General features: G+C 39.3%; 1 protein-coding gene across 3 annotated transcripts in view; it reads right to left on the bottom strand.

The window, feature by feature from the left end:
* The window catches only part of LOC137618052 (ankyrin repeat and IBR domain-containing protein 1-like), a 177,046-nt gene that overhangs the window by 128,185 nt on the left and 24,294 nt on the right, over positions 1 to 24,567 (bottom strand). For 2 of the 3 annotated variants that reach the window (XM_068347999.1, XM_068348001.1), the window contains exons 2-3: positions 2,449 to 2,618; positions 1,647 to 1,768 (exon numbers count right to left, since the gene is read on the bottom strand). In XM_068347999.1, the coding sequence (XP_068204100.1) occupies positions 1,647 to 1,768; positions 2,449 to 2,514 (188 nt within the window). In that variant the 5' untranslated portion in view covers positions 2,515 to 2,618. Of the gene's footprint in view, positions 1 to 1,646; positions 1,769 to 2,448; positions 2,619 to 10,418; positions 10,594 to 24,567 lie in introns of those variants that run through there. The other variant, XM_068348000.1, reaches the window with a different exon arrangement.

The raw sequence follows: 24,567 nt of genomic DNA, 5'->3' as shown, positions 1-24,567 counted from the left end.
TGTTGCCCGGGAATACACAGGATATTATACATTAAGTGAAAAATTTATGAATTTCAAACTTTTTGAGGGTACCTACTGTTCAGAGAACTAATAGCAAATTAATTTAAAGCTAGGTTAATTGATATAAATTGTTTTGAAGATATAGAACATTATTTCAAGATATGGAATAATAAATAAATTAGGAGAAAAGTTACATTGCATGCTAAAAAAGTAATAGAGTATAATACAACTGTAAAGATTTGAAGATATAGTATAAAGCATACCTAATTCAATCATAAGTAATTGAATATTTAAGAATATAATGCTGATCTTTGCACAATGCATAGATAAGGAAATAATGAGGAAGATTTTTTGTGCAATGCATAGATAATATAATGATGATAATTGTTGCAAAAATAGGAAGAAAATGGGGATGACTAAACAATATCACATGAAATGTAGAAGGGAACAGATGATGCACCATTAGAAAACAAATAAAGCAATCAAATAAGAATTCTAAAATAATATTCTTGATGAGAAGTCATAAACAGATCAGGTACAAAAGGCTAGAGAACGTACTACATAGTTATAGAATGTAATTATTTAAAAAAATATATAAAGAATAGGACCCAGTCTGCTTGTAAATTTGTTAAAAGATTAAGGCTGGAAAAAAATCCAAGACGAAAGGATGCCAAAATGTAGTTACCATCGGCAGATAAAATATAAGCTCAAGATGTAGCAGAAAGAAATGCCATGAATGGATGATGATGTTCGCAATAAAAAATGGATGGCTTAAGAGCAACTTCTATCAAATAAACCATCAAAAGTGAAGGCTTTAATAAAAAGGTACACTAGCTCCCATAACAGACAGAATGTTAAAAGATAAGGTTCTTATCTAAAAGTATCTCACAAAAAAACTCTGGAGAGCTTTGTATATCATCCCACCATGAAGCATAAGTCAAGTAACTAAAAAAAGAAAAAAAAAAAAAAAACACGGGTTGAAGAAACAGAAATAAGAATAGCAAGAAAGAAAACAAGAATTTTTTCTTGAAATATCTAAAAGGTTTTGAGGTACCTGTACTAAGAAGCTATTTTACTTCTTTTAGATATGAAAAATTATTCTAAAATTCTACCCCGACAAAAAAATGCCCATTATTTTCAATAATAATCTTTTAGATAGGAAAAATTATTCTAAACCTCTACCCCAATAAAAAATGCCCATTAATTTCAATAACAATCTTTTAGATATGAAATTCTAAAACTCTACCACAAGATTATGTCATTACTGAATTCATTTCTACAAATTTGGGAGCAACTACAAAATCCTAAGTTTCATGGCCAGAGTGCAGTAGGGAGATCATATTACAAAAGGGGACAATGCACAGAAATGTATCCACTAGCTAGAAAATAGATTGAGATTTCAAAGACCGAGATGATCTAAGCATGTGAATAGAGAAGGTACAGAACAGTTACCATGAGAAATGTTAGATATAGAAGCAGCAAGATACAGACCATAGGGAATGCTTCAAAATTCATAAAACCATTTCACAGATGAAGATCTAGACTAAATGGGCCATGAAAGAGTGGAGAGAAATTTCATATCTAAAACCATAGAAGCAATCTCATACATTAAAAAATACCATTCGTATCAATGATGATAAAATTACCTAAGTAAATGTTTCATTCCATGTTTGGCAGCATAATGTAATGGAGTGTTGTGACAGTGACTCTCTCCATAGCTGGCACTGGGGTCAAGGTTGGCACGCAATTCTGGTGAACTCTGGAACACCTGAAAAGATAGGAAATCGCTTACATTTGCTACACCCTTATTATATCTAATCTACAAAACAACATGAGCACTTAACATTTGTGAGAGTTAGGTATCAAACATAAACCCCTAAAGTATAAAATCAGAAAATATGTGCTGCCTACTTTAATAACACTTCTAAACAACGTAATTTCCTTAATACACTTCAATAAAGCCCAAATGTTCTTTTCTCCTACTTATCAAATTAAGAGATAACATTAACTTCTTTACTGGCACTATCATTTCACAGTCATGAGTTCTAACATTTCAAAGTGATCAGTATCACTGGGGATAATTAATCTGTCTGTTTATCAGTCTTAAAGCTCTGCAGGATACTGAATGAAATTACCTCAATAACTGCTACCCTCATAGGTTAACCACCAAGATATCTAAATTCAACAGAAATAAATGGATGGGAAATTTTTTATACAACTGCAAATACGTAACTACCATGGAGAATATGTTAAAGAACTTATTAGAATAATATAAAACTTTAATCATTACAATATAATGAAACTGGCCAAATAAATTTTGGCAAAATTACTCCTCCTTATGGATAACTATACAGTCAAAATCATAACTTTTTGTTAATGATAACATATATTAGTTTTATTCTTTCCAATTCACGGGCGTGGTGCTTATGGAATAGGAAGATCTCTTACCTGCATAGCTGCAAATTCATCGCCATGTTGCAGATATTTCTTGAACTTTGATGAGGCACTTCCCATTCTCCTCTGTGCTTGGGGCAGCTAGGCTTTATGCCAGTAGGCTCCACAAGCACACAAGCACAGTCACAGCCTTCCTTGGAAGACCAGCATCTGTTTCCTGCGAGCTATGAGAACGACAGTTAGTAGGCATACAGAATAATTTGCAAATAATCATATAAATAGAGTATAGGAAAAAATATAACCCCTTCTGTAAATACTTTTTGTCTAATAGTGAATCATCATCATCATCATCTCCTACGCTCATTGGCGTAAAGGGCCTCAGTTAGATTTCGCCAGTCGTCTCTATCTTGAGCTTTTAATTCAATAATTCTCCAATACTTCTTCAATACTTTGATTACATAAAGGCTTTAGCATATTTTATTGGTAAGGGTTGTATTTTTTTCTATACTCAAATAAAATATACTAAAGCCTTCTGGGTAACCGTACTCAAAGCAAGAGGCTTGACAATATTTTCTGGGATAGCGGTGTTCAAATATCCATTAGAATGACATAAAATAACACTTTAAAGTCAATGCTTTAAAAAAAAACCATTCTTCAGTAAAGGATAACATTTATACAATTAACTCAAGATATTCAACATAATTAGTAAAACTTCAAAACACAAGTTTAATGTGAAAGTTAACTTCCCTATCTGACCAATTCATTATTTGGAAAAAATTCAGCCAGCCTTTGACAGGAGAGCAATTGGATCCAAAAATACCTTCTGGAGATTGAAGGTGCACACTAGTTCAAAATTGAAGTAAACATACTACAGATTCAAAATGGCAACAAAGTCATCAACCAAGAAGCCTTCTGTTGAAACTTGGGATAGCCTCAAAATTATTACAAGTAACTGGAGTTTCCCTTTGCAAGTGGGCAAAATCAAGAACATATACCATATAGCTATCTTGAGTTTTCTACAGGTAACATTTTGTTTCATTATCAAACCTGCAGGAAACTTTCTATGAAATACTGCCTATTAAAACATAGGTAAGGTATCTTTATCCCTTACTTATTAGATATATATTTCTTGTAATTAGACTACACCAAGTACAGAACAGTAACGAATTCAGATCTTTAAAAGTGAGTCTAGTCAAATGTTTCTCACCAGTCTAAATCCTATAGATCTTCTCAGTCTAGTTTTGTGCAGCTTATTTCCTTCATTAAAACCTAGACTCACTAAGCTTATACTATGCAAAACTGATCACGTTTGTTTCTACACAATAATGTTAACTTAAGATTAGAATTCCTGACTAACTTTTATTATTGTAAGCAGGTCATGTGCTTTGTCAGTTACATGCTTTTATTCAGATTTCAATAGACAACATACCAACTTGGGCTGAACATCTAGTGCAGCTGAAACTCCTTGTGTTGGTCATTGTATGATATCTATGTTGTAGTACTATACCCCAGACTAGGTGCAGAGAGGTTTTCTACATATTTTAGAGCTCTAGGCTGTATGATCTAGTTCTGCCTAGAGCTGTTCAGTTTGGTAGCCTTTAATTTAATGATGTCTTCTCTATTCCTAATCTTTTTGCCACTTGTATACTTTTAGGTCTCCTCTGTTTCATTCATGGTCGACCTAATGAAAGGTAAGTTTGGGTGGTGAGTGATTTGACAGATCTTAACCTTAGACACAATGCTCTTTGTGCTTTAACTTGTTAACTTGGGGAGATGAAGGGTAAGTTTGTGTGGCAAGTGACTTGAACAGATCTTAAACTTAAGACACACTTCTCTTACTGCTTTCACTTGTAACTTAGGGACATGAAAGGTAAATCTGTGTGACGAGTGACTTGACAGATCTTAAATTCAGACACACTCCTCTTACTGCTTTTACTTACAACTTAGAGAGGGAGGCTCATTCAGACAGCATTTCTTTAGCTAGGTCTTTATTTGCTCATAGGATCCCAGTAAAGTGTTTGAACGAGATAAATGCTTTCCTCGATGACTTTCCGAGAGAATTCTTTTTATAATTTTATTGGAAAGACTAGGAAGCATTCTAAAATGTAAGCAATTTTCCTAACTTTAGATTCTATTTCCTTTGTCTGGGAAATCTTGGTTGACAAAATGGTTTCGAAATAACTGTACAGTACTTGAATTTTCTTAAAGAACACTACAGTACTCTCTTTGTAGTGTTCTAAAATTCTTCTCACCATTATAGCCCTGCAAGCTCTCCTTTTCCATTTTAGGAAGACTGCTATCATAATAACTTTCTTGCAAGCCATGGTGATGTCTTTAATTAATATAAAATTAAAAATTTTAACGAATTGGTGCGAATTTTTTTTTCAGCTTTATATGATCATCCCATGCTTTGGTTAAAAATGCTATATTATTATTATTGTTATTATTATTATCCAAGCTACAACCCTGGTTGGAAAAGCAAGATGCTATAAGCCCAGGGGCTCCAACAGGGAAAAATAGCCCAGTGAGGAAAGGAAATAAGAAAATAAATAAATGAAGAGAACAAATTAACAATAAATCATTCCAAAATAAGTAACAACGTCAAAACAGACATGTCATATATAAACTATTAACAACATCAAAAACAGATATGTCATAAATAAACTATAAAAAAACTCATGTCAGCCTGGTCAGCAAAAAAGCATTTGCTCCAACTTTGAACTTTTGAAGTTCTACTGATTCAACCACCCGATTAGGAAGATCATTCCACAACTTGGTAACAGCTGGAATAAAACTTCTAGAGTACTGTGTAGTATTGAGCCTCTCTCTAGTTTGTTTAATAGTGTTCCCAATGTTGTTCAGCACTATTTCATGACACGCATTTTTTCTTATATGCATAGAAATGTCCAATTTAAATCTGCAAGTCCTCTAATATCAACGCATCACGAGCCAGATTTTCATTCTATTGATCAGACAAGACAAAATGCCTGTCAGCGGCAACCTCTATAATTTGGCATGTGTGGCTTACATAACACCTGAGATATTATTGCTAAAACACTACCAAACCCAAACGAACTTCCCTCGAAGACCATTCAGAATCACGGTAAGGTGAAGATGATGCCATTATGGTACTTGAATATGCAGATACCTTGGACAACTTTCTTAAGATGTGTTTGGTAAACCTTCTCCCAAGACTGATCAGATTAAAAATGAGGAAGGCAAGTATGAGAGATATGAGATCTTTTTTTTTCTTGAACATATGCAATGAGTACAGATATATAAACAACCTCCTTCCATATCCATTTATTGTTGAAGGTATGCCTTTGTACCATGTTTTGAAACAATACATTCTACTGCATATGACAAACTGGTAGACAGATGAATGGTTTGCCTTCATAAACACTGTACATGCTATAGTCCATTTCTTTTAGCGATGCATATTTGCACCGACTCGCAACGGTGTCCTTTTAGCTCGGAAAAGTTTCCGGATCGCTGATTGGTTGGACGAGATAATTCCAACCAATCAGCGATCACGAAACTTTTCCGAGCTAAAAGGACACCGCTGCGAGTCGGTGCAAATATGCATCGCTAAAAGAAATGGACTATAGTTTACCACAAATCCATATTTGAGGAATTCTCTTCTGAAATGTCAAAATTCCAATGACAAAGAGTGTATGTCAAACATGTACATGGACTGACACGCGCAAAAATAATCTCCATGCACAGTAATGCATAATAGCCCGCCCTGGCTCAAAGTCTGATCAAAATTCCTACAATTATGCACAAGTTTTAATGGCAAAATGTGCTTGATAGATACTGTACACCAACAAAAGACGAAAACAATCTCTCTTCATGCAAATCTATGTGGGATAGTCCATCAAATTTGACTGAAATTCCTTTAAACCAAGAAAGAATTGTAATGACTACATACACATACACACACACAACGAGAGAGAGAGAGAGAGAGAGAGAGAGAGAGAGAGAGAGAGAGAGAGAGAGAGAGAGAGAGAGAGAGAGAGAGAGAGAGAGAGATATTCATTCGTGCTCATTTCTGCATGACAGCATCCCTTTGCAACAAGTTTGACTGAAATTTCTCATCAGCTATGTTCTAAGAAGACATTGCAATGACAAAGCAATGCGACAGACACACTAACAGACAAGAGAGAAGGTTGATCGTCCATCATACCAGACGAGATACCTTGTCAAAGGTTAACTGGGATCTGTTAAACCATATAGATGGTATTGTAATGGCATGGAAGACATAATACAACAGACAAACAGGGGAAACCTGTATCCTCACTGACTTCGTTAGCGAGGGAATAATAAGGGTTGGAGAACTTACTTCATCAATTAAAACCCTTCTATCCCATCCTAACAAAACCCTTCTATCCCATCCTAACAATAATCTCAAAATCACAAAATTTTGAAAAAAAGAACCAAACCAAGGAGAAATATGTTGAAGTGTAGCCCAATATATACATTAAAGATTATTAAAAAGATTTAGGGAAAATTACTAACCAAATACAGTTTACAAATATTGCAATGTTGACATGGGTTTGAGACCAAGAGCTTGCTTGACCAGTTTAACAGGCAATTTTAGGAATAAATTACTGCTTACAGTTTTGTTTCTTGGTGAGGTCACATTCTCACAAATGGACATTCTCCTATTCTTCTCCACTCAAGGGGTTAACTACTGCGCTGTAATTGTTCAGTGGCTACTTTCCTCTTGTTTGGTAAGGGTAGAAGACTCTTTAACTGTGGTAAGCAGCTCTTCGAGAAGGACACTCCAAAATCAAACCATTGTTCTCTAGTCTTGGATAGTGCCATAGCCTCTGTACCAGGGTCTTCCACTGTCTTGGGTTAGAGTTCTCTTGCTTGAGGGTACACTCGAGCACACTATTCTATCCCATTTCTCTTCCTCTTGTTTTGTTTTAAGTTTTTACTGTATAGTGTATATAGGAGATATTTGTTTAGGCGTTGTTGCTATTCTTGAAATATTTTATTTTTTCCTTGTTTCCTTTCCTCACTGGGCTATTTTCCCTGTTGGGGCCCCTGGACTTGTGGCATCCTGCTTTTCCACCTAGGATTGTAACCAAGCAATTAATATTAATAACAATAACATTCCCTTCCAGCTGTAAAATACTCACGGGAATCGAAAGTATGGACTGACAAAATGAATGCAAGATTTTCCTTTAGTTCCCAGACATCTTTATAAGCCCATTAAAAGAAAGAAAAAAAATAGGTCCTAAAATAAAAATTACGAGTACATAAATTAGCATAGACTATGCAATGTGATTAATGACGGATATAATCCAATAGTTACAGCTATGAAGTATTTTCAGTGACCCCAAAATACAAAAATTCATAATATTTATAATAGGTATTTGTTTACAAGACCATGCTCTCCATATTATTATTATTATTATTATTATTATTATTATTATTATTATTATTATTATCATTATTATTATTACTATTATTATTATAAACACTCGCCAAGCTACAACCCCAGTTGGAAGAGCAAGATGCTACAAGCCCAGGGGCCCCAACAGGGAAAATAGCAGAGCGAGGAAAGGAAACAAGGAAAAATAGAATCTTTCAAGAACAGTAATATCAAAATAAATATTTCCTAAATAAACTACAACAAACGTTAAAAAAACAAGAGGAAGAGAAATTAGATGAAATAGTGAGCCAAATCGTGCAAAGCTATTGTTTTCCTCTATTACTTTCTCAGAACTTAACCAAAATCATGAAGTTAACATTGTTTTATGAAATCATAGGCAGATAGCCCATAGCTTACTAAACTGTTCTTCAGAAAATAAACTTAAAATGCATCTGAAATGAGTCAAGATGCCGACACGATATATCATAAGTATAAGCGATACAAGGAGAGAAAGGCACAACAGTGTAAAATTCCTACAGATGATGCAACTTTTCCCGTTAAGAAACCCCTCCAGCATATTCCCACTCACCAAAGATAATCTTCCAAAGCAATGATAGTAAAGGGAAGATCGGAAAGTTCATCGACAAAGAAAAAAAAATCCGTGAGCATTAGCTCTCCGATCAGCGCCATCTATTGACATCGCGCCCAACTAAAATCGCCTGTAGACGTATGATAAATATTCGTGGAACAAAGTCTTTAACAGTATTACACAATTGTAAGTACTGTTTGTCTACAAAATATGCATTTTTAAAAAATCATATATGTACGTAGCATTATTTAGTAATACTGACAAACGTAATTCACATATTTTTTCTTTATTCCAGATGTAAACAAAAGACCGAACTGATCAGCGACATCTAATACCAATGCACCTTGCTAAGGAGGGAAAATGCTCTCGCAAATACCAATGATGTTCCCCGTCTTCCCTTTACTATCATTGAATGATGCTGTTCTTTAGGTGTCTTTCGTAACAATGCTTCCAAAGTTGTCGCGTCTGCGTTCAAGCACGGGAATGAGACTCGAATCTCTCGATAGCTGAGAGAAAGCCCCCGGGGACTCCTCCCATGTTGAGGTAGTTCACCCACACCCCATTAAGCACAGCTGCGATACACGCAACATAGCTTGTTTTGTGTGATCTGTTTTGTTTCACTGTCCAGTGACGGATGATCTGTTTCACTGTCCACTTTCGGATGATCGGTTTCACTGTCCAGAAGTTCAAACCATGGATTCCAGAGACGTGCGCAAACCAATGCACGAATCTTTCAAGGAAAATGCAAGAAATCGCCCCAAGCCAGTCATTAAACAGTACTGCATAACTAAGGAAAATGACCAGATTTCGCCATATCTATCTTTTAACGTCATTTATAATTCATCACAACTGTAATAAATCATTTGAATGTCCTTGAAAACAAACAATGGAAGTTTATATTTGTGCTCTTAATTACCACATTTGTAATAAACAACAATTATCCACATAAAGATATCACTGCATGGAAACACCTACTGCATTAAAAAAAAATTTTCATTTTTTCTACGTTCAAGCATTTGGCCATTAACATTGTCTAGCTTTACAAAATATGGCATATAAATACTTTATAAAGAAAAATAAAACAGAGACACAACTATTGCAACATTGTGTCTTGTGTCTTATGGCATACTCGATCAACCTTTGAAAAACTATTTAAACAGTGCAATAGGATACCACAGGAAGCCCCCCCCCCCCTAAAGGACAACATACGAGTTTCCTACTAAGTGAGTTGCGCTCCCAGTCTTCGTAAGCAACAAACAGCTGCTATCTAGTTTACTCCAACCAATTTACATTATTTATTCCTCACCAGACTTTTAAAACGTATCCAGGAACTACGATGTTCCTACAATTCGACGTTTTGTTTTATTAAAATGTTGATTCATACAAATATGAATTTATGACGTATGTTTATTTTTAACACATCTTAAGAACTTGAATACGGTACTTTTCTTTAAAATGTTTCCTATAATTGCTTTCACTAATAAAAATGTATATTTATTAATCTTCATAACATCAAGGAAGTGAAATTGGTAAATACTGTACACTTCACTCAATACTCATTGAATAAAGATTTTTCTTAGGCTCAATTAAATCATGGAGACAGCTTGCAGTAATGACTATTCCTTAAATCAAAGGCTTTCAAGCTAGGGTACATTTTTACTCATCATGGGGTACGTTTGATCTTAGACAATAGCCAGTACAACGCAATACATGGTGTAATCTGCATTGAAATTGAATAATAAAATTATACTATGTCAATTTGTTTCTCTTGTTTCATCCTTAATTTTAAGGGTAGGCCTACACAGGAATAGGAAAATGCCCAAGGGGTACATTACAAAAAGTTTGGGAAGTTACCCCTGCCTTACGTACTTTGATTACAAAACGTGTCTTTTGTTACAGAAAAAAAACTTTCACAGTACATTAAATAATAAATCAAGACAATTTCTTTACACGAGATTATGCAATAAAAGTTTAAACACTCCAGTGTCAAGTTTCATACCCTCCAAGATAATGTGCAATGAACATGAAAACTGTTTTAAGTATAAAGTATACCTTTAATGAACTTAGAAATAAGCTTTGCTTGTGGGTTAGCAAACTTGCAAACTTTCAGCAACACAACACAAAGAACAGGAAATAACTCTTCCCTGGACACAAGCTAAACACGACACTTGGGTCGACACTCAATACAACAAACGATGAGGAACTGAAGTATAGTAAAGGTAAACCAGCCATCACTAATGCGCGCACACAAACAAACATACATACACACACACTCACACACATGGTTACTAACCTCCCATCCCCTTCCCCCCTTGCTGAACACCCGGCGGCCCTCCCCCTTCTCTTAGCCCCGCCCACATTTGTGAACCAAGGACATCTACAGATATGGCACACATATCCCATTGCAAAAGCCTGATCATTTTCATTCCATGAACGACACAAGGAAGCGAGAAGCCTCGTTGAAAAGCAATACGGACCAAAATGGAATAATAGGAGAATTAACAACAAAATGCAGCCTTTCAAGGTCAAATCCCTCACCCCAAAAAGAAATAAACACGAAAAAAAAGTCTTTGTCTTGTCCCGAGTCAGCTAGTACACAATATAGTCTCATTTTGTCGTACTCGATATTTTTCTCTCCTTTCCTCGTATCAGTTACAAACATGGAAATTATCTTGTATCATGCCCACATCCTGGTGATGTTTCTACCCAAACCTGGGTTTGATAAGAATATGTCAAAGTACAGTAGGAGTTTTCTCTCTTCTCCCACCCACTTACTCACTTAAGAACCACTCCCCCGTGTAATTTGACTCACCCAATCACCCCTTAACTCACCACTCCTCTCCTATCTATCACGTTTCCATTTATCAGCGTTCACTCCACACACTGACAAGGCAATTCATTGATGCAATCACCTTTCAATATTCTGTGACCAAAAAAACACGGCAATGCATAATGTACTTTCGGTATAACAAAAACGAGATCTTCAGTCGACACGCATCATCGCCTTGGGTATCTTCTTACATACGGAGACAGCCCGTAACAGCTGATTCTTATATTCGTATTAGTTTCTTTAACAATAAAATATATATTAAAAAATCTAAATTCATTAATTCATATAAAATGATTTAGCAATCAACCAAAACTTTATTGTCTATAAAATGTGGAGTTAAACAACTCTCTCTTAGGAAATCATAAGAATGCTTCCTCTCAGTTTTATAATTTCATTCAATGTCATTTTCAGCTGTTTTTGTCTAAAAACTTGTGATTAATTTGGCACAATGTTCATGAAAATTGTTATTAACTTAGCACAATGTTCGTGAAAACTGCAAAACAAATACCATTATATATATATATATATATATATATATATATATATATATATATATATATATATATATATATATATATATATATATATATATATATATATAACACCAAGAATAACGTAAATAGCTATGTAGTGGAAAATTTGGGGACCACGCTTGACAAATTAGGATAATTCGTCATGTAAAAAAATCTCTCAATGTCTTTCTGGGTGAAATATTAATGGAGATATCACACCTAAAGTACTGGAATTATAATTTCATAAAACTGTCAGAATCTAAATTTGTACATTGGCAATTTTCGTGAGTTTTCTCTGCTTCCATCCTCCTGCTAATAGGCCTACATGGTAAAACACAACTTTGCATTTTACATTTCCGTCATTTTTTTTATTGTATTCATTAATTAACATACATGCTTACGTAATAATGCAGAGGAGGAAAAAAACTTCAACGATATTTGGAAACGACACTAAACTTTTTGAGTAAAAATCGGTATATGAAACTAAATAAAAAATATAATTAACTGTCAAAATATATAAAAATATATTGATTATCTATTTACTAACATGGAGCTGCAAATTGGTACAACTTGAACACTTCTATCCTATTATACAGGAAATGTTTGGGGTATAAATATCATTATTATTATTATTATTATTATTATTATTATTAGCCAAGCTACAACCCTAGTTGGAAAAGCAAGATGCTATAAGCCCAAAGGGCTCACGTAGGGTAAAATAGCTCAGTGAGAAAAAGGAAATAAATAAATGATGAGAATAAATTAACAACAAATCATTCTAAAAAAGTAACAACGTCAAAACAGATATGTCCTATATAAACTATTAACAACGTCAAAAACAGATATGTCATATATAAACTATAAAAAGACTCATGTCAGCCTGGTCAACATGAAAACATTTGCTCCAACTTTGAACTTTTGAAGTTCTACTGATTCAATTACCCGATTTGGAAGATCATTCCACAACTTGGTAACAGCTGGAATAAAACTTCTAGAGTACTGTGTAGTATTGAGCCTCGTGATGGAGAAGGCCTGGCTATTTGAATTAACTGCCTGCCTAGTATTACGAACAGGATGGAATTGTCCAGGGAGATCTGAATGTAAAGGATGGTCAGAGTTCTGAAAAACCTTATGCAACATGCATAATGAACTAATTGAACGACGGTGCCAAAGATTAATATCTAGATCAGGAATAAGAAATTTAATAGACCGTAAGTTCCTATCCAACAAATCAAGATGAGAATCAGCAGCTGAACACCAGACAGGAGAACAATACTCAAAACAAGGTAAAATGAAAGAATTCAAACAGAATAGATTGATCACCAAAAATCTTGTAAGACTTTCTCAATAAGCCTATTTTTTGTGCAATTGAAGAAGTAAAGGTACTTTGCCTTTGCTTATTGTGGGATGTCGGGAAAAGAAAGTTGTAACACCGTAGATATGAAAGACTATTACAAAAGGTCTTACTAAGGAGAGAAAAAAAATTTAATTGTTAATTTGTATAATGAAAGAGCGAGATGTCTAGGTGCCTAGCAAGAAAGACCGTGAAAAATTGCGTCTATGGTAGCCATAATGTGTAGAGCAAGGAAGGAATAGAACTTGTAGTTAAGGAAGATTTCGGGGGATAAGGAACAGTGTACAAATGTGTTAGTTCGTGGATTGTATGGGTATGACAGAGTAGAACTCGAGCTAGACTTAATAGTAGTTATTAAGGTTCTAGTTGGGGTTGGAAAGCATGAAATGGTTGATTGTGATAGGTGATTTAAATGCAAAATTATGTGACAGAGAGACATGCATTTTTGCAAGATATGGAGTTCCTGGTGCAAATTAAAATGAAGTGACTCTTTTTAGAAATGTACTGTGAAAAAAAAAAAAAAAACTTGACTGTTGGAAATAGGCTATTTCCCCAGAATATTTATAAGTAAACTTTAAACAAACGAGGAAGAGAAATTGCAAGATTATGTATGGGTACAAAATAGTTAGAAGATCCAGTTGATGGTACAATCTTATGAGTGGCTAGATGTAAATCTAATTATTAATTCGTTGAAGCAAAGGTACAATAAACATAAATTTCAGGTGTGGGAATGTAAAGGTTAATGGTGTTTGGTTTCAGTTCCAGTTCCATCAGATAGAAGCTCACCAGAACGTCAGCTGGGCAAGCCCAACCTCCCACTGTGGTGCCCTACCACAGCAGTGGCTTCCCCAGTAAACAGCTTAAACTGACGATCCTCAGCGGGGATCGAGATCTGCTGCCATGGGAATGCTAGGCAAACACGTTACCACTGTACTAGGCAGGAGGCTCATGTAGCAGGTATTGGAATTAGGACAAATGAATTAGAAAGGAGAGGAGAGCTTAGAGAAACGGAGGTGGAAACAGAATAGTTTGTAATATTTCAAAATGAGGTCATAGGGACAGCAGGGAGAGCTTATGCCTATAAAAGAGGTAGAGGGAAATATAAACAATACAGACAGTTCAAATGACCTGTTTTGTTCTTATGGGATTGTACACACTACTCAGGAAATTTTAACTGATTCTTATGGGATTGTACACACTACTCAGGAAATTTTAACTGATACAATGACTGTAGATTGCTTTGTTTACAAAAATGTATACGGTCCCTGGCAGTCTAGCTCTTCAATATATTAAGGGTCAGAACAAAAGATGACAGTGGGAATGGACCTCAAATAGTGGCTGGAGAAATTTTAAAGGATAGTGAATAAAGTGATAATCCGAGGAGCAGTTGCATGAGGAAAATAAGTGCATATGCATCTATAAAGGATAGATATGGTAGTGAAGAAAAAATGTGAGCAAAAAAGAAGCCAGTTATAAATATAAAGACATTTAAAGTGAATATAAAGTTTGCATGAAAGTGAAGGCAAACATTTTTTTTGAACGAAGTCATCTCAGAATAGAAGGTCCAAGTGGAGAGATGCTATCTTATCTAAGATGCTATCTAATGTAATAGAGTCATGAGTAAATGACATGTCTTTTGAACATATGCTGAATACAGGCTACAGAGTAGAGGCAGAACTAATTAATATGTTATTTTCATTAGTAAAATAAATTTTTGAATATACTTACCCGATAATCATGTAGCTGTCAACTCCGTTGCCCGACAGAATTCTACGGGAGGGATACGCCAGCTATCACTATACTAGAAGGGGGTGTACTCACCAGCGCCACCTGTGGCCAGGTACTGCAGTACTTCTTGTTGACACCACCTCACTTTTTCCTCGGTCCACTGGTTCTCTATGGGGAGGAAGGGCGGGTCAATTAAATCATGATTATCGGGTAAGTATATTCAAAAATTTATTTTACTAATGAAAATAACATTTTTCAATATTAAACTTACCCGATAATCATGTAGCTGATTCACACCCAGGGGGGTGGGTGAAAACCAGTGTACATGACTAAAGGATAGCTAAGTATCCCGTATTTCATATAATCAGTTATTTCAGAATAACAATGAAATAATAAGTACCTGGTAAGGAAGTCGACTTGAACCGTTACTCTGCCTTTATTAAGTTCGTCTTCCTTACTGAGCGCAGCGTTCCTCTTAGGAGGCTGAATCAACTCTAAGGTGCTAAAGTATATAGGGCTGCAACCCCTACTAAAGGACCTCTACACAACCTCTAACCCGGGCGCTTCTCAAGAATGAATTGACCACCCGCCAAATCAAAAGGATGCGGAAGGCTTCTTAGCCTACCGTAACAACCATAAAAACAACAATAAAAGCATTCAAGAGAAAGGTTAAAAAAAGGTTATGGGATTAAGGGAATGTAGTGGCTGAGCCCTCACCTACTACTGCACTCGCTGCTACGAATGGTCCCAGGGTGTAGCAGTTCTCGTAAAGAGACTGGACATCTTTAAGATAAAATGATGCAAACACTGACTTGCTCCTCCAATAAGTTGCATCCATTATGCTCTGCAGAGAACGGTTCTTATTAAAGGCCATCGAAGTGGCTACGGCTCTCACTTCGTGGGTCCTTACCTTCAGCAAAGCAAGGTCTTCCTCCTTCATATGAGAATGGGCTTCTCTAATCAGAAGCCTTATATAATACGAAAGTCCGTTTTTGGACATGGGCATCGAAGGTTTCTTGATTGCACACCATAAGGCTTCTGACTGTCCTCGTATAGGTTTTGACCTATTAAGATAATATTTTAGAGCTCTGACAGGGCAAAGAACTCTTTCTAGCTCGTTACCTACCATGTTGGAAAGGCTAGGAATTTCAAACGATCTAGGCCAAGGACGTGAAGGAAGTTCATTCTTAGCTAAAAATCCGAGCTGTAAAGAACATGTTGCAGATTCGGATGTGAACCCAATGTTCTTGCTGAAGGCATGAACCTCACTGACTCTTTTAGCTGTTGCAAGGCAGACGAGGAAAAGAGTCTTGAGGGTAAGGTCCTTGAAGGAAGCTGACTGGAGAGGTTCGAACCTAGGCGACATAAGGAACCTTAAGACTACGTCTAGATTCCAGCCTGGAGTGGGTAAACGACGTTCTTTAGTAGTCTCAAAAGACTTAAGGATGTCTTGAAGGTCCTTGTTGGAAGAAAGGTCCAAACCTCTGTGGCGGAGAACTGAAGCCAACATACTCCTGTACCCTTTAATCGTAGGAGCCGAAAGGGATCTCTCATTCCTTAGATGTAATAGGAAGTCAGCTATTTGGGTTACAGAGGTATTGGTGGATGAAACTGCATTGGCTCTACACCAGCTCCGGAAGACTTCCCACTTGGATTGGTAGACTCTACGAGTGGATACCCTCCTTGCTCTGGCAATCGCACTGGCTGCCTCTTTCGAAAAGCCTCTAGCTCTAGTGAATCTTTCGACAGTCTGAAGGCAGTCAGCCGAAGAGCGTGGAGGTTTGGGTGCAACTTGTCTACGTGAGGTTGACGTAGAAGGTCCACTCTTAGAGGAAGAGTCCTGGGGATGTCGACCAGCCAGTGTAGTACCTCTGTGAACCATTCTCTTGCAGGCCAAAGGGGAGCAACCAGCGTCAGCCGTGTCCCTTCGTGCGAGATGAACTTTTGAATGACTCTGTTGATGATCTTGAACGGTGGGAATGCGTAAAGGTCGAGATGGGACCAATTCAGCAGAAAAGCATCCACATGAACTGCTGCTGGGTCTGGAACTGGGGAACAGTACAAAGGAAGTCTCTTGGTCATGGAGGTGGCAAACAGATCTATTGTAGGCTGACCCCACAAGGTCCAAATTCTGTTGCACACGCTCTTGTGAAGGGTCCATTCCGTGGGGATGACCTGATCTTTTCTGCTTAGGCGATCTGCTGAGACGTTCATGTTGCCCTGAATGAACCTCGTTAGTAGGGTGAGGTTTAGACTTCTTGACCAAATGAGGAGGTCCCTTGCGATCTCGTACAGGTTCCTCGAATGGGTCCCTCCCTGCTTGGAGATGTAAGCTAAGGCTGTGGTGTTGTCGGAGTTCACCTCCACCACCTTGCCTAGCAGGAGGGACTTGAAGTTCAATAGGGCCAAATGAACTGCCAGGAGCTCCTTGCAGTTGATGTGGAGCGTTACCTGTTCCTTGTTCCACGTTCCCGAGCATTCCTGTCCGCTCAAGGTCGCGCCCCAGCCCGAGTCTGATGCATCCGAGAAGAGATGAAGATTGGGGGTTTGAATCGCTAACGATAGGCCCTCTTTGAGAAGGAGGTTGGTCTTCCACCACAAGAGAGTGGTCTTCATCTCTTTGGTGACCGGGATCGAGACTGCTTCGAGCGTCAAATCCTTGTCCCAATGAGCTGCTAGATGGAATTGAAGAGGGCGGAGGTGGAGTCTCCCTAACTCGACGAACAGTGCTAACGATGACAGGGTCCCTGTGAGACTCATCCACTGTCTCACCGAGCAACTGCTCCTCTTCAGCATGCTCAGGATGCAATCTAGGGCTTGGCTTATCCTTGGGGCCGATGGAAAAGCCCGAAAATCCTGACTCCGAATCTCCATTCCCAGGTAAACAATGGATTGGGAGGGAATGAGCTGGGACTTTTCGAAGTTGACTAACAGACCCAGTTCCTTGATCAAGTCCAAAGTCCAGTTGAGACTCTCCAGACAGCGACGACTCGTGGAGGCTCTCAACAGCCAGTCGTCTAAGTAAAGGGAGGCTCTGATGTCGGATAAGTGGAGGAATTTTGCAATATTCCTCATCAGAAGCGTAAACACCATAGGAGCTGTGCTTAGGCCAAAACACAGGGCTTGGAATTGGTACACAACCTTTCCAAAAACGAATCTCAGGAAAGGTTGGGAGTCTGGATGAATAGGAACGTGAAAGTATGCGTCTTTCAGATCCAACGAGACCATCCAGTCCTCCTGCCTGACCGCTGCTAGGACCGACTTCGTCGTCTCCATAGTGAACGTCTGCTTGGTGACATAAGCATTGAGCGCGCTGACGTCCAGCACCGGTCTCCAACCTCCTGTCTTCTTGGCCACCAGAAAGAGACGGTTGTAGAAGCCCGGGGATTGATGGTCCCGGACTATAACCACTGCCTTCTTCTGTAACAGGAGCGACACCTCCTGGTGCAACGCTAGCCTCTTGTCCTTTTCCTTGTAGTTGGGAGAGAGGTTGATGGGAGAAGTGGTCAGAGGGGGTTTGCGGCAGAATGGTATCCTGTAACCCTCCCTCAGCCACCTGACAGACTGGGCGTCTGCACCTCTCTTTTCCCAAGCTTGCCAGAAGATCTTGAGTCTGGCTCCTACTGCTGTCTGGAGAGGAGGAGAGTCAGTGTTTGCCTTGAGAAGTCTTGGAACCTTTCCTAGACTTGCTCCTGGAAGAGTCTGGACGGGAGCTTCCTCGGCTGGGGGCTCTACCACGAAAGGGCGGAATAAACCTCGTAGCAGGCGTATCAGCAACTGGGGTGCGGTAAGTCCTGGGGACTGAGGGAGCAACCTTAGTCTTACGAGCTGAAGAGGCCACAAGATCATGAGTGTCTTTCTGAATCATTGCCGCAGACAAGTCCTTGATAAGTTCTTCGGGAAACAAGAACTTAGAAAGCGGAGCGAAAAGGAGTCGAGACCTTTGACAAGGTGTGATGCTGGAAGAAAGGAAGGTACAAAGTTGCTCCCTTTTCTTAAGAACTCCTGACACAAAAATTGAAGCAAGCTCGCCAGATCCATCCCTAATAGCTTTATCCATGCAGGACATTAAAAGCATGGCCGAGTCTTTGTCCGCAGGGGAGGTCTTCTTGCTAAGGGCCTCCAGGCACCAGTCTAGAAAATTGAACATCTCAAAGGCCCGAAATACACCCTTTAGTAAGTGGTCTAGATCGGAGAAGGTCCAGCAAACCTTAGAGCGCCTCATTGCTGTTCTACGAGGAGAGTCGACCAAACTCGAGAAGTCAGCCTGGGCAGAGGCAGGTACTCCCAAGCCTGGTTCCTCTCCTGTGGCATACCATACGCCCGCTTTAGAAGTGAGCTTAGTAGGTGGGAACATAAAGGAAGTCTTTCCTAGTTGCTGCTTAGACTGCAACCACTCCCCTAAAATTCTTAGAGCTCTCTTAGAGGACCTTGCAAAGACGAGCTTAGTATAAGTTGACTTGGCTGGCTGCATGCCCAGCGAAAACTCAGATGGCGGAGAGCGGGGGGTAGCAGAGACAAAATGGTCTGGGTATACCTCTCTGAAAAGAGCCAGGACCTTACGAAAGTCTATCGGAGGAGGAGAAGACTTGGATTCTTCCACGTCTGATGAGGGATCCAGGTGTGCAGCCTCATCATCAGAAACCTCATCACCAGAGTGTAGCGAAGTGAGAGGTAAGGTATGCTGAACAGCAGAATCTGCACGAGCGGGAGCAAAAACGCTTGTGGTTTCATCCTCAAGTCTCTGTTGCTGAGGCAAAACCTGAGGTTCAGGCTGCAAAGGCTGGTCAAAAGGAGTAGCAGAAGGTAGGCGCATGGGTTGAGGAGGCTGACTCCTGGCATGAGTGTCTTGACTCAAGAGTTGCGCTTGCTGTAAGGTTAGCGGATGCGCAGTAGCAAGTTCCTGAGGAACGAGTTGAGGTTCCTGAGGTGTGAGCTGCGAGAGTTGAGGTAGTGGCTGCGCAGAACGCAGTTCTTGTCTCGCGAGTTGAGGTTCCTGAGGCGCAAGGCTAAGGTGTTGAGGCTCTCGCCTTGAGGAGGGTTGAGGTCGCTGCAGCGAGAGCTGAGGTGTCTGCCTCATGGATGGGAGAGGTTGTTGTACCTCAAGAGAGTGTTGCCTCACTGGTGGAACCGCAAGTGGAAGCGGAGGAAGTAAGGTATAAGCTTCCTGTTCCCATTGCTGAGGTTGCCTTAAGGAAGGCGGAGGTAGCTGCACACCGCTTGAAACTGGCAACTCAGTACGTGGTAAGGTATCCTGAGGAGCCTCAACATCGTACGCCTGGCAGACAGGACTGCGGTTAGGCGGAGCGATCGCAGGAGGAGGTGTAACCTTCTCAGCCTGACACTCACGCATTAAGACCGCAAGTTGTGACTGCATGGACTGCAGTAGAGTCAACTTGGGGTCGGCAGACACTAAGGTCTGCTGAGGCAAAGCCTTAACAGAAGAGATCTGTTGCGGCAGCACCTTACTCCTCTTAGGAGGTGTGCAGTCAACTGATGACTGCGGCGAGTCAGAGCTGATCCAATGACTGCAGCCAGGTTGTAGAGCTCTTGAGGTCTGGACTTTGCGTTTAAGAGGTCTTGAGACCTGAGTCCAACGTTTTCTCCCTGATAATTCTTCAGCAGACGAGTAAAAGACGGGCTCAATCGTCTGCGGGTGGGAGTGACGGTCTTTGTAAGACACGCCCGCAACCACCGAGGATACTTCTGTGCGCCGATCAAGGCCTGCCGAACCCTTTTGCCCTTCGACATTGCTTCTCCCCTGGGCTTGGGAGTTTGCAAGAGGTCCCGGACTGGGAGGACGACTGGCACGCACAGAAGTACCCTCACGCACCACACTGACACTGACACTAGCACTTGGCACTGCACTGACACTCGTGGCACTATTACCTCCCACTGCACTTTTGACCTTAAGTTCCTTGACTTCGGCCATAAGAGACTTATGATCACTAACCACCGATTCCACTTTGTCACCTAAAGCCTGAATGGCACGCAAAACAACAGACATATCAGGTTGAGGGCAAATAGTAGGTTCGGGGGTAGCCACTACAGGGGGAGGAAAAGGTAGGGGATCATGAGGTGAGGAAAAAAGTGAAGAGCGAGAAGAACTCCTCCTAACTCTCTCTCTCTCTAACTTGGTTGAATATTTAAGAAATCGGACAAATTCAAGTTCCGAAAGTCCGGCGCATTCCTCACATCGATCTTCCAACTGACAGGGTCTTTCCCTACAGTCAGAACAAGCGGTGTGAGGATCTACCGAGGCCTTCGGAATACGCCTATTACAAGACCTACATCGTCTATGGGGTGGGGCTTGTGAAATGTCAGACATCTTGAATCAAAGAGTTAGCCAAGTGGGGATTCCAAATCAAGCAAAAAGATCGTTAACCATTAATCAGAACTAAATAATAGCTATCTAAGCTAATATAGAAGTTTTCCAGTAAAGCGAAAGCCGAAATCTGAGAGAAATACTTCACCAAAAGCCGTGAAAATACTCCAAGATCATAAGCGTATCCCATGAATGTCTTGCCGGAAGCACGACAGAGGAAAAAGTGAGGTGGTGTCAACAAGAAGTACTGCAGTACCTGGCCACAGGTGGCGCTGGTGAGTACACCTCCTTCTAGTATAGTGATAGCTGGCGTATCCCTCCCGTAGAATTCTGTCGGGCAACGGAGTTGACAGCTACATGATTATCGGGTAAGTTTAATATTGAAAAAAAGGGATTTTGACGAAGGAAGAATCTATTTCTGGGCGAGGAACCTGTGTCGCCCAGTGAAATGCTCCTCTAGCACCATTTCTAAGGCATAGTTATTGCTGAATATAGTAAAGAAATAAAAGAGATGCATGCAATGCCAGGAATAAACCTAGCTCACTCACTCTTTGAGTGTCGGTATAGAAAACTGGGGCGTGATTGAACCACGACCATAGATCCCTCACCAATTAGACCTCTCCTTCATCATCAACCCCCTCTCTACCCCTACATCTTCCCACCTCCCATCCTCATTTCCTCCTCAGCACTTGCGTTGGTCAGAGTTTATAAGGTTTAAGATTAAAAAATATTTGTGAAAGAGGCTTTTGTGGATGAGTAGAGAGTGGATAGGCACCAGGAGATGAAGGCATTAAAAGTTGAGACGCTGCAGTATAGTGGGGGTAGTGCAATTGACTGGCTGACCAGAACTTGTAAGGTGTTTAGATGAAAGAAAGCTTCCAAAGGAAGGAATGGGTGAGAAGACAAACTGTTTAGTTGAATAAAGATAAAGATGATAAAGGTGACTGTAAGATTATACAAGCATAACATTACTTGGTGTACAAGAGGTAGGATTTCAATTAAGAAAATAAGACAGGTGACATGAAGAAAAACTGACGGCATGTGGTCAAGTGTCTGGTATAAAAAGATTACGTAAAATGCTTGAAAGCAAAAGGAAAAAAGCTGTATGTAGCCTGCATGAGTCTAGAAAGTCTTAAGATGAAATTAACAGAGGCAATACAGAGGAAATTAAGAAAGAATGGGAGACAAAGTAGGTTGTTGAGTGGTTAAAAGAATTCAAGATAGAAGTGAAGTGTATTAGAATATATATGTGGGAGAGTGACTAGTTTGGCATTAAAATGCATCCGATACATAAGTGTGTTGTCATCATAACTTTTTATTATCTATATAAATTTTGTGATGAAATAGGACAGATAATGGATGAGATGCACAGCTGCAAGATTTAAAAAAAAAATCCTAAATGGAGTGTGGAATGGTTGTGGTTTGCATAATATTTGTTGACTACGAATAGTAGGGATAAACTGCAGAAACTACTAAAATTGATTTGAAACTATTTGCAAGATGAGAAGGTTGAGAAGGGAGATCTTGGGAGGAACCTGTTAGGGGAGGGGGAAGATCGAGAGGGAGCCAGAGAATCAGATGGCAAAATAAGGTGAAGGATGATATGGAGAGAAGAGGTTTGGTGGAAGAGGATGCATTTGAAAGAATGCACTGGAGAAGGCACATCTGGCAACATACCCTTTAATGTGGGGATAATGGTGGGAAAGAAGAAGGTTAAGTAAATTTGCGAAAGAATATGGTTATGAGAATAAATAGAAATCAAGATGATGGAGCAATGAATATTTATATGGATGGTACAAGAATGGAAATAGTTTATAATGGTTTATTTGAATAAATACGTGGGATGGACGATGCTATGAAATCAGAGGAGATAAGCCATAGAAAAAAAGGAAGCAACAAGATTACCGGGGTGTGAATAAAACACTGGAAGAGACCAGAGTTGTAATTGGAAGCTTAAGTGAGAATGTATAATGCAATTGTTGAACCAATTCATCTTTATAGAAGTGTAGTTTGGATGTTGTGTGTGGATTAAAGAAAAATGGGTGAGGCTGTTTTAACAGGAACTGTTCAAGTAGTATGTATTGTAAGAATTGACAGGATGAGATGTACGGAGATACATAGTACAGAAGTAGTAAAATATTTATGAGGTGATTTGGTCATGTAATGTGCATTTTGGGATACAAGGAGATGAATGCAAAGGAAGGTTTGGATTGAATGGAAGAAATGCATATTCGGGGCCTTAATATTCAGGGAGTTTAAACATGCAGGGAGGTCCAAGGAACTGATGATGAGCTTCACAGGTTATAGGTGTATGAAGTGAACCATGTGGAAGTTTTATTGCAAAGGGGACTCATTCATAATCAAACACATAAAGTAGGAATGCAATAGGAACTGTTTTTTAGGATACATAACACTGAACAAAAATTTAAAAGATAATTATTTGAATGGAGAGTTAGAGGCTAAATTTAAACAGCAGGAATGAAATGTGTGTATGATCATATCCCTAGTCGGAACAGTGGAAAGCCATGAAACAGAGGCTATGGTACAGCCCAAGTGAGAAAATATGGCTATGTTGTCAACATCATGTATATGGCAACTGAATATATGGCACCTTAAATTACCACATTTACCTTAAAAAGTAAAATTATACTAAAGTTATATAGAAATATTATAGACTGGAAAGAGGGTTAGGTTGAATGAGTCAATCCAAAAACACTCCAAATATTACTCATCATGCTTATTTGCATTTACATTAGATATTTACTTGGGTACCTATAGCCACATACCATCATAAAAGAAGGAACAACAATCATAGTTCAGATGATGAATATTGAGGTTATGAAATGAATATTGTACAAGAAAAGGCTGGGTATTGGTAAAATAATTTTATAGTTTCAATTTACCCTTATAACCTCGTTCTTACTCATAATTACAGGAGAGCGTCACAATGGTGAGGGATAAGATGGCAAGGAGTGCCCAAGTGAGCAGCGAGATAAAGGGTAGCATGCAGGCAATCGCTGGCAGGTGACCGTCGTCTGGCAGGAGATTATCTAGGTGGAAGACGAGATGGCGAACGGTACGTTGGAGGACGACAAGCTGGCGAATGGCGAGCTGGTGAGAAGCGCACTGAAGAACGGCCATCACGAGGTGACGCGTGATCACAAACAGGAGAACAGGGGGCAAAGGAAGAGACTCTAGAAAGCGAATGACGATCATGAGCAGGCAAACGACCATCAGCAGAGTGACGATAACGAGATGTTGAGTGACAATCACCAGACAAGCGGCGATCACGAGCAGGAGAATGACGAGAAGATCGTCAGTCTCAGGAACTAGAGCTCTGCCCAACGGAAGGCGAGGACGAAGGTCCGGGTGCGCGTAGCGGACTGCAGTTCCTGTAGGACGAAGAGATCTGAGGGTGGCGAAAGGTCTCGTCGGCACGCAGGACTAGCAGG

The sequence above is a fragment of the Palaemon carinicauda genome, chromosome 24 (genome assembly GCF_036898095.1).
Source record: "Palaemon carinicauda isolate YSFRI2023 chromosome 24, ASM3689809v2, whole genome shotgun sequence".
In the NCBI taxonomy this organism is placed as follows: Eukaryota; Metazoa; Arthropoda; class Malacostraca; order Decapoda; family Palaemonidae; genus Palaemon; species Palaemon carinicauda.
Note: the sequence above shows the minus strand (reverse complement) of the source record. Positions and strands in the feature narration are given on the sequence as shown.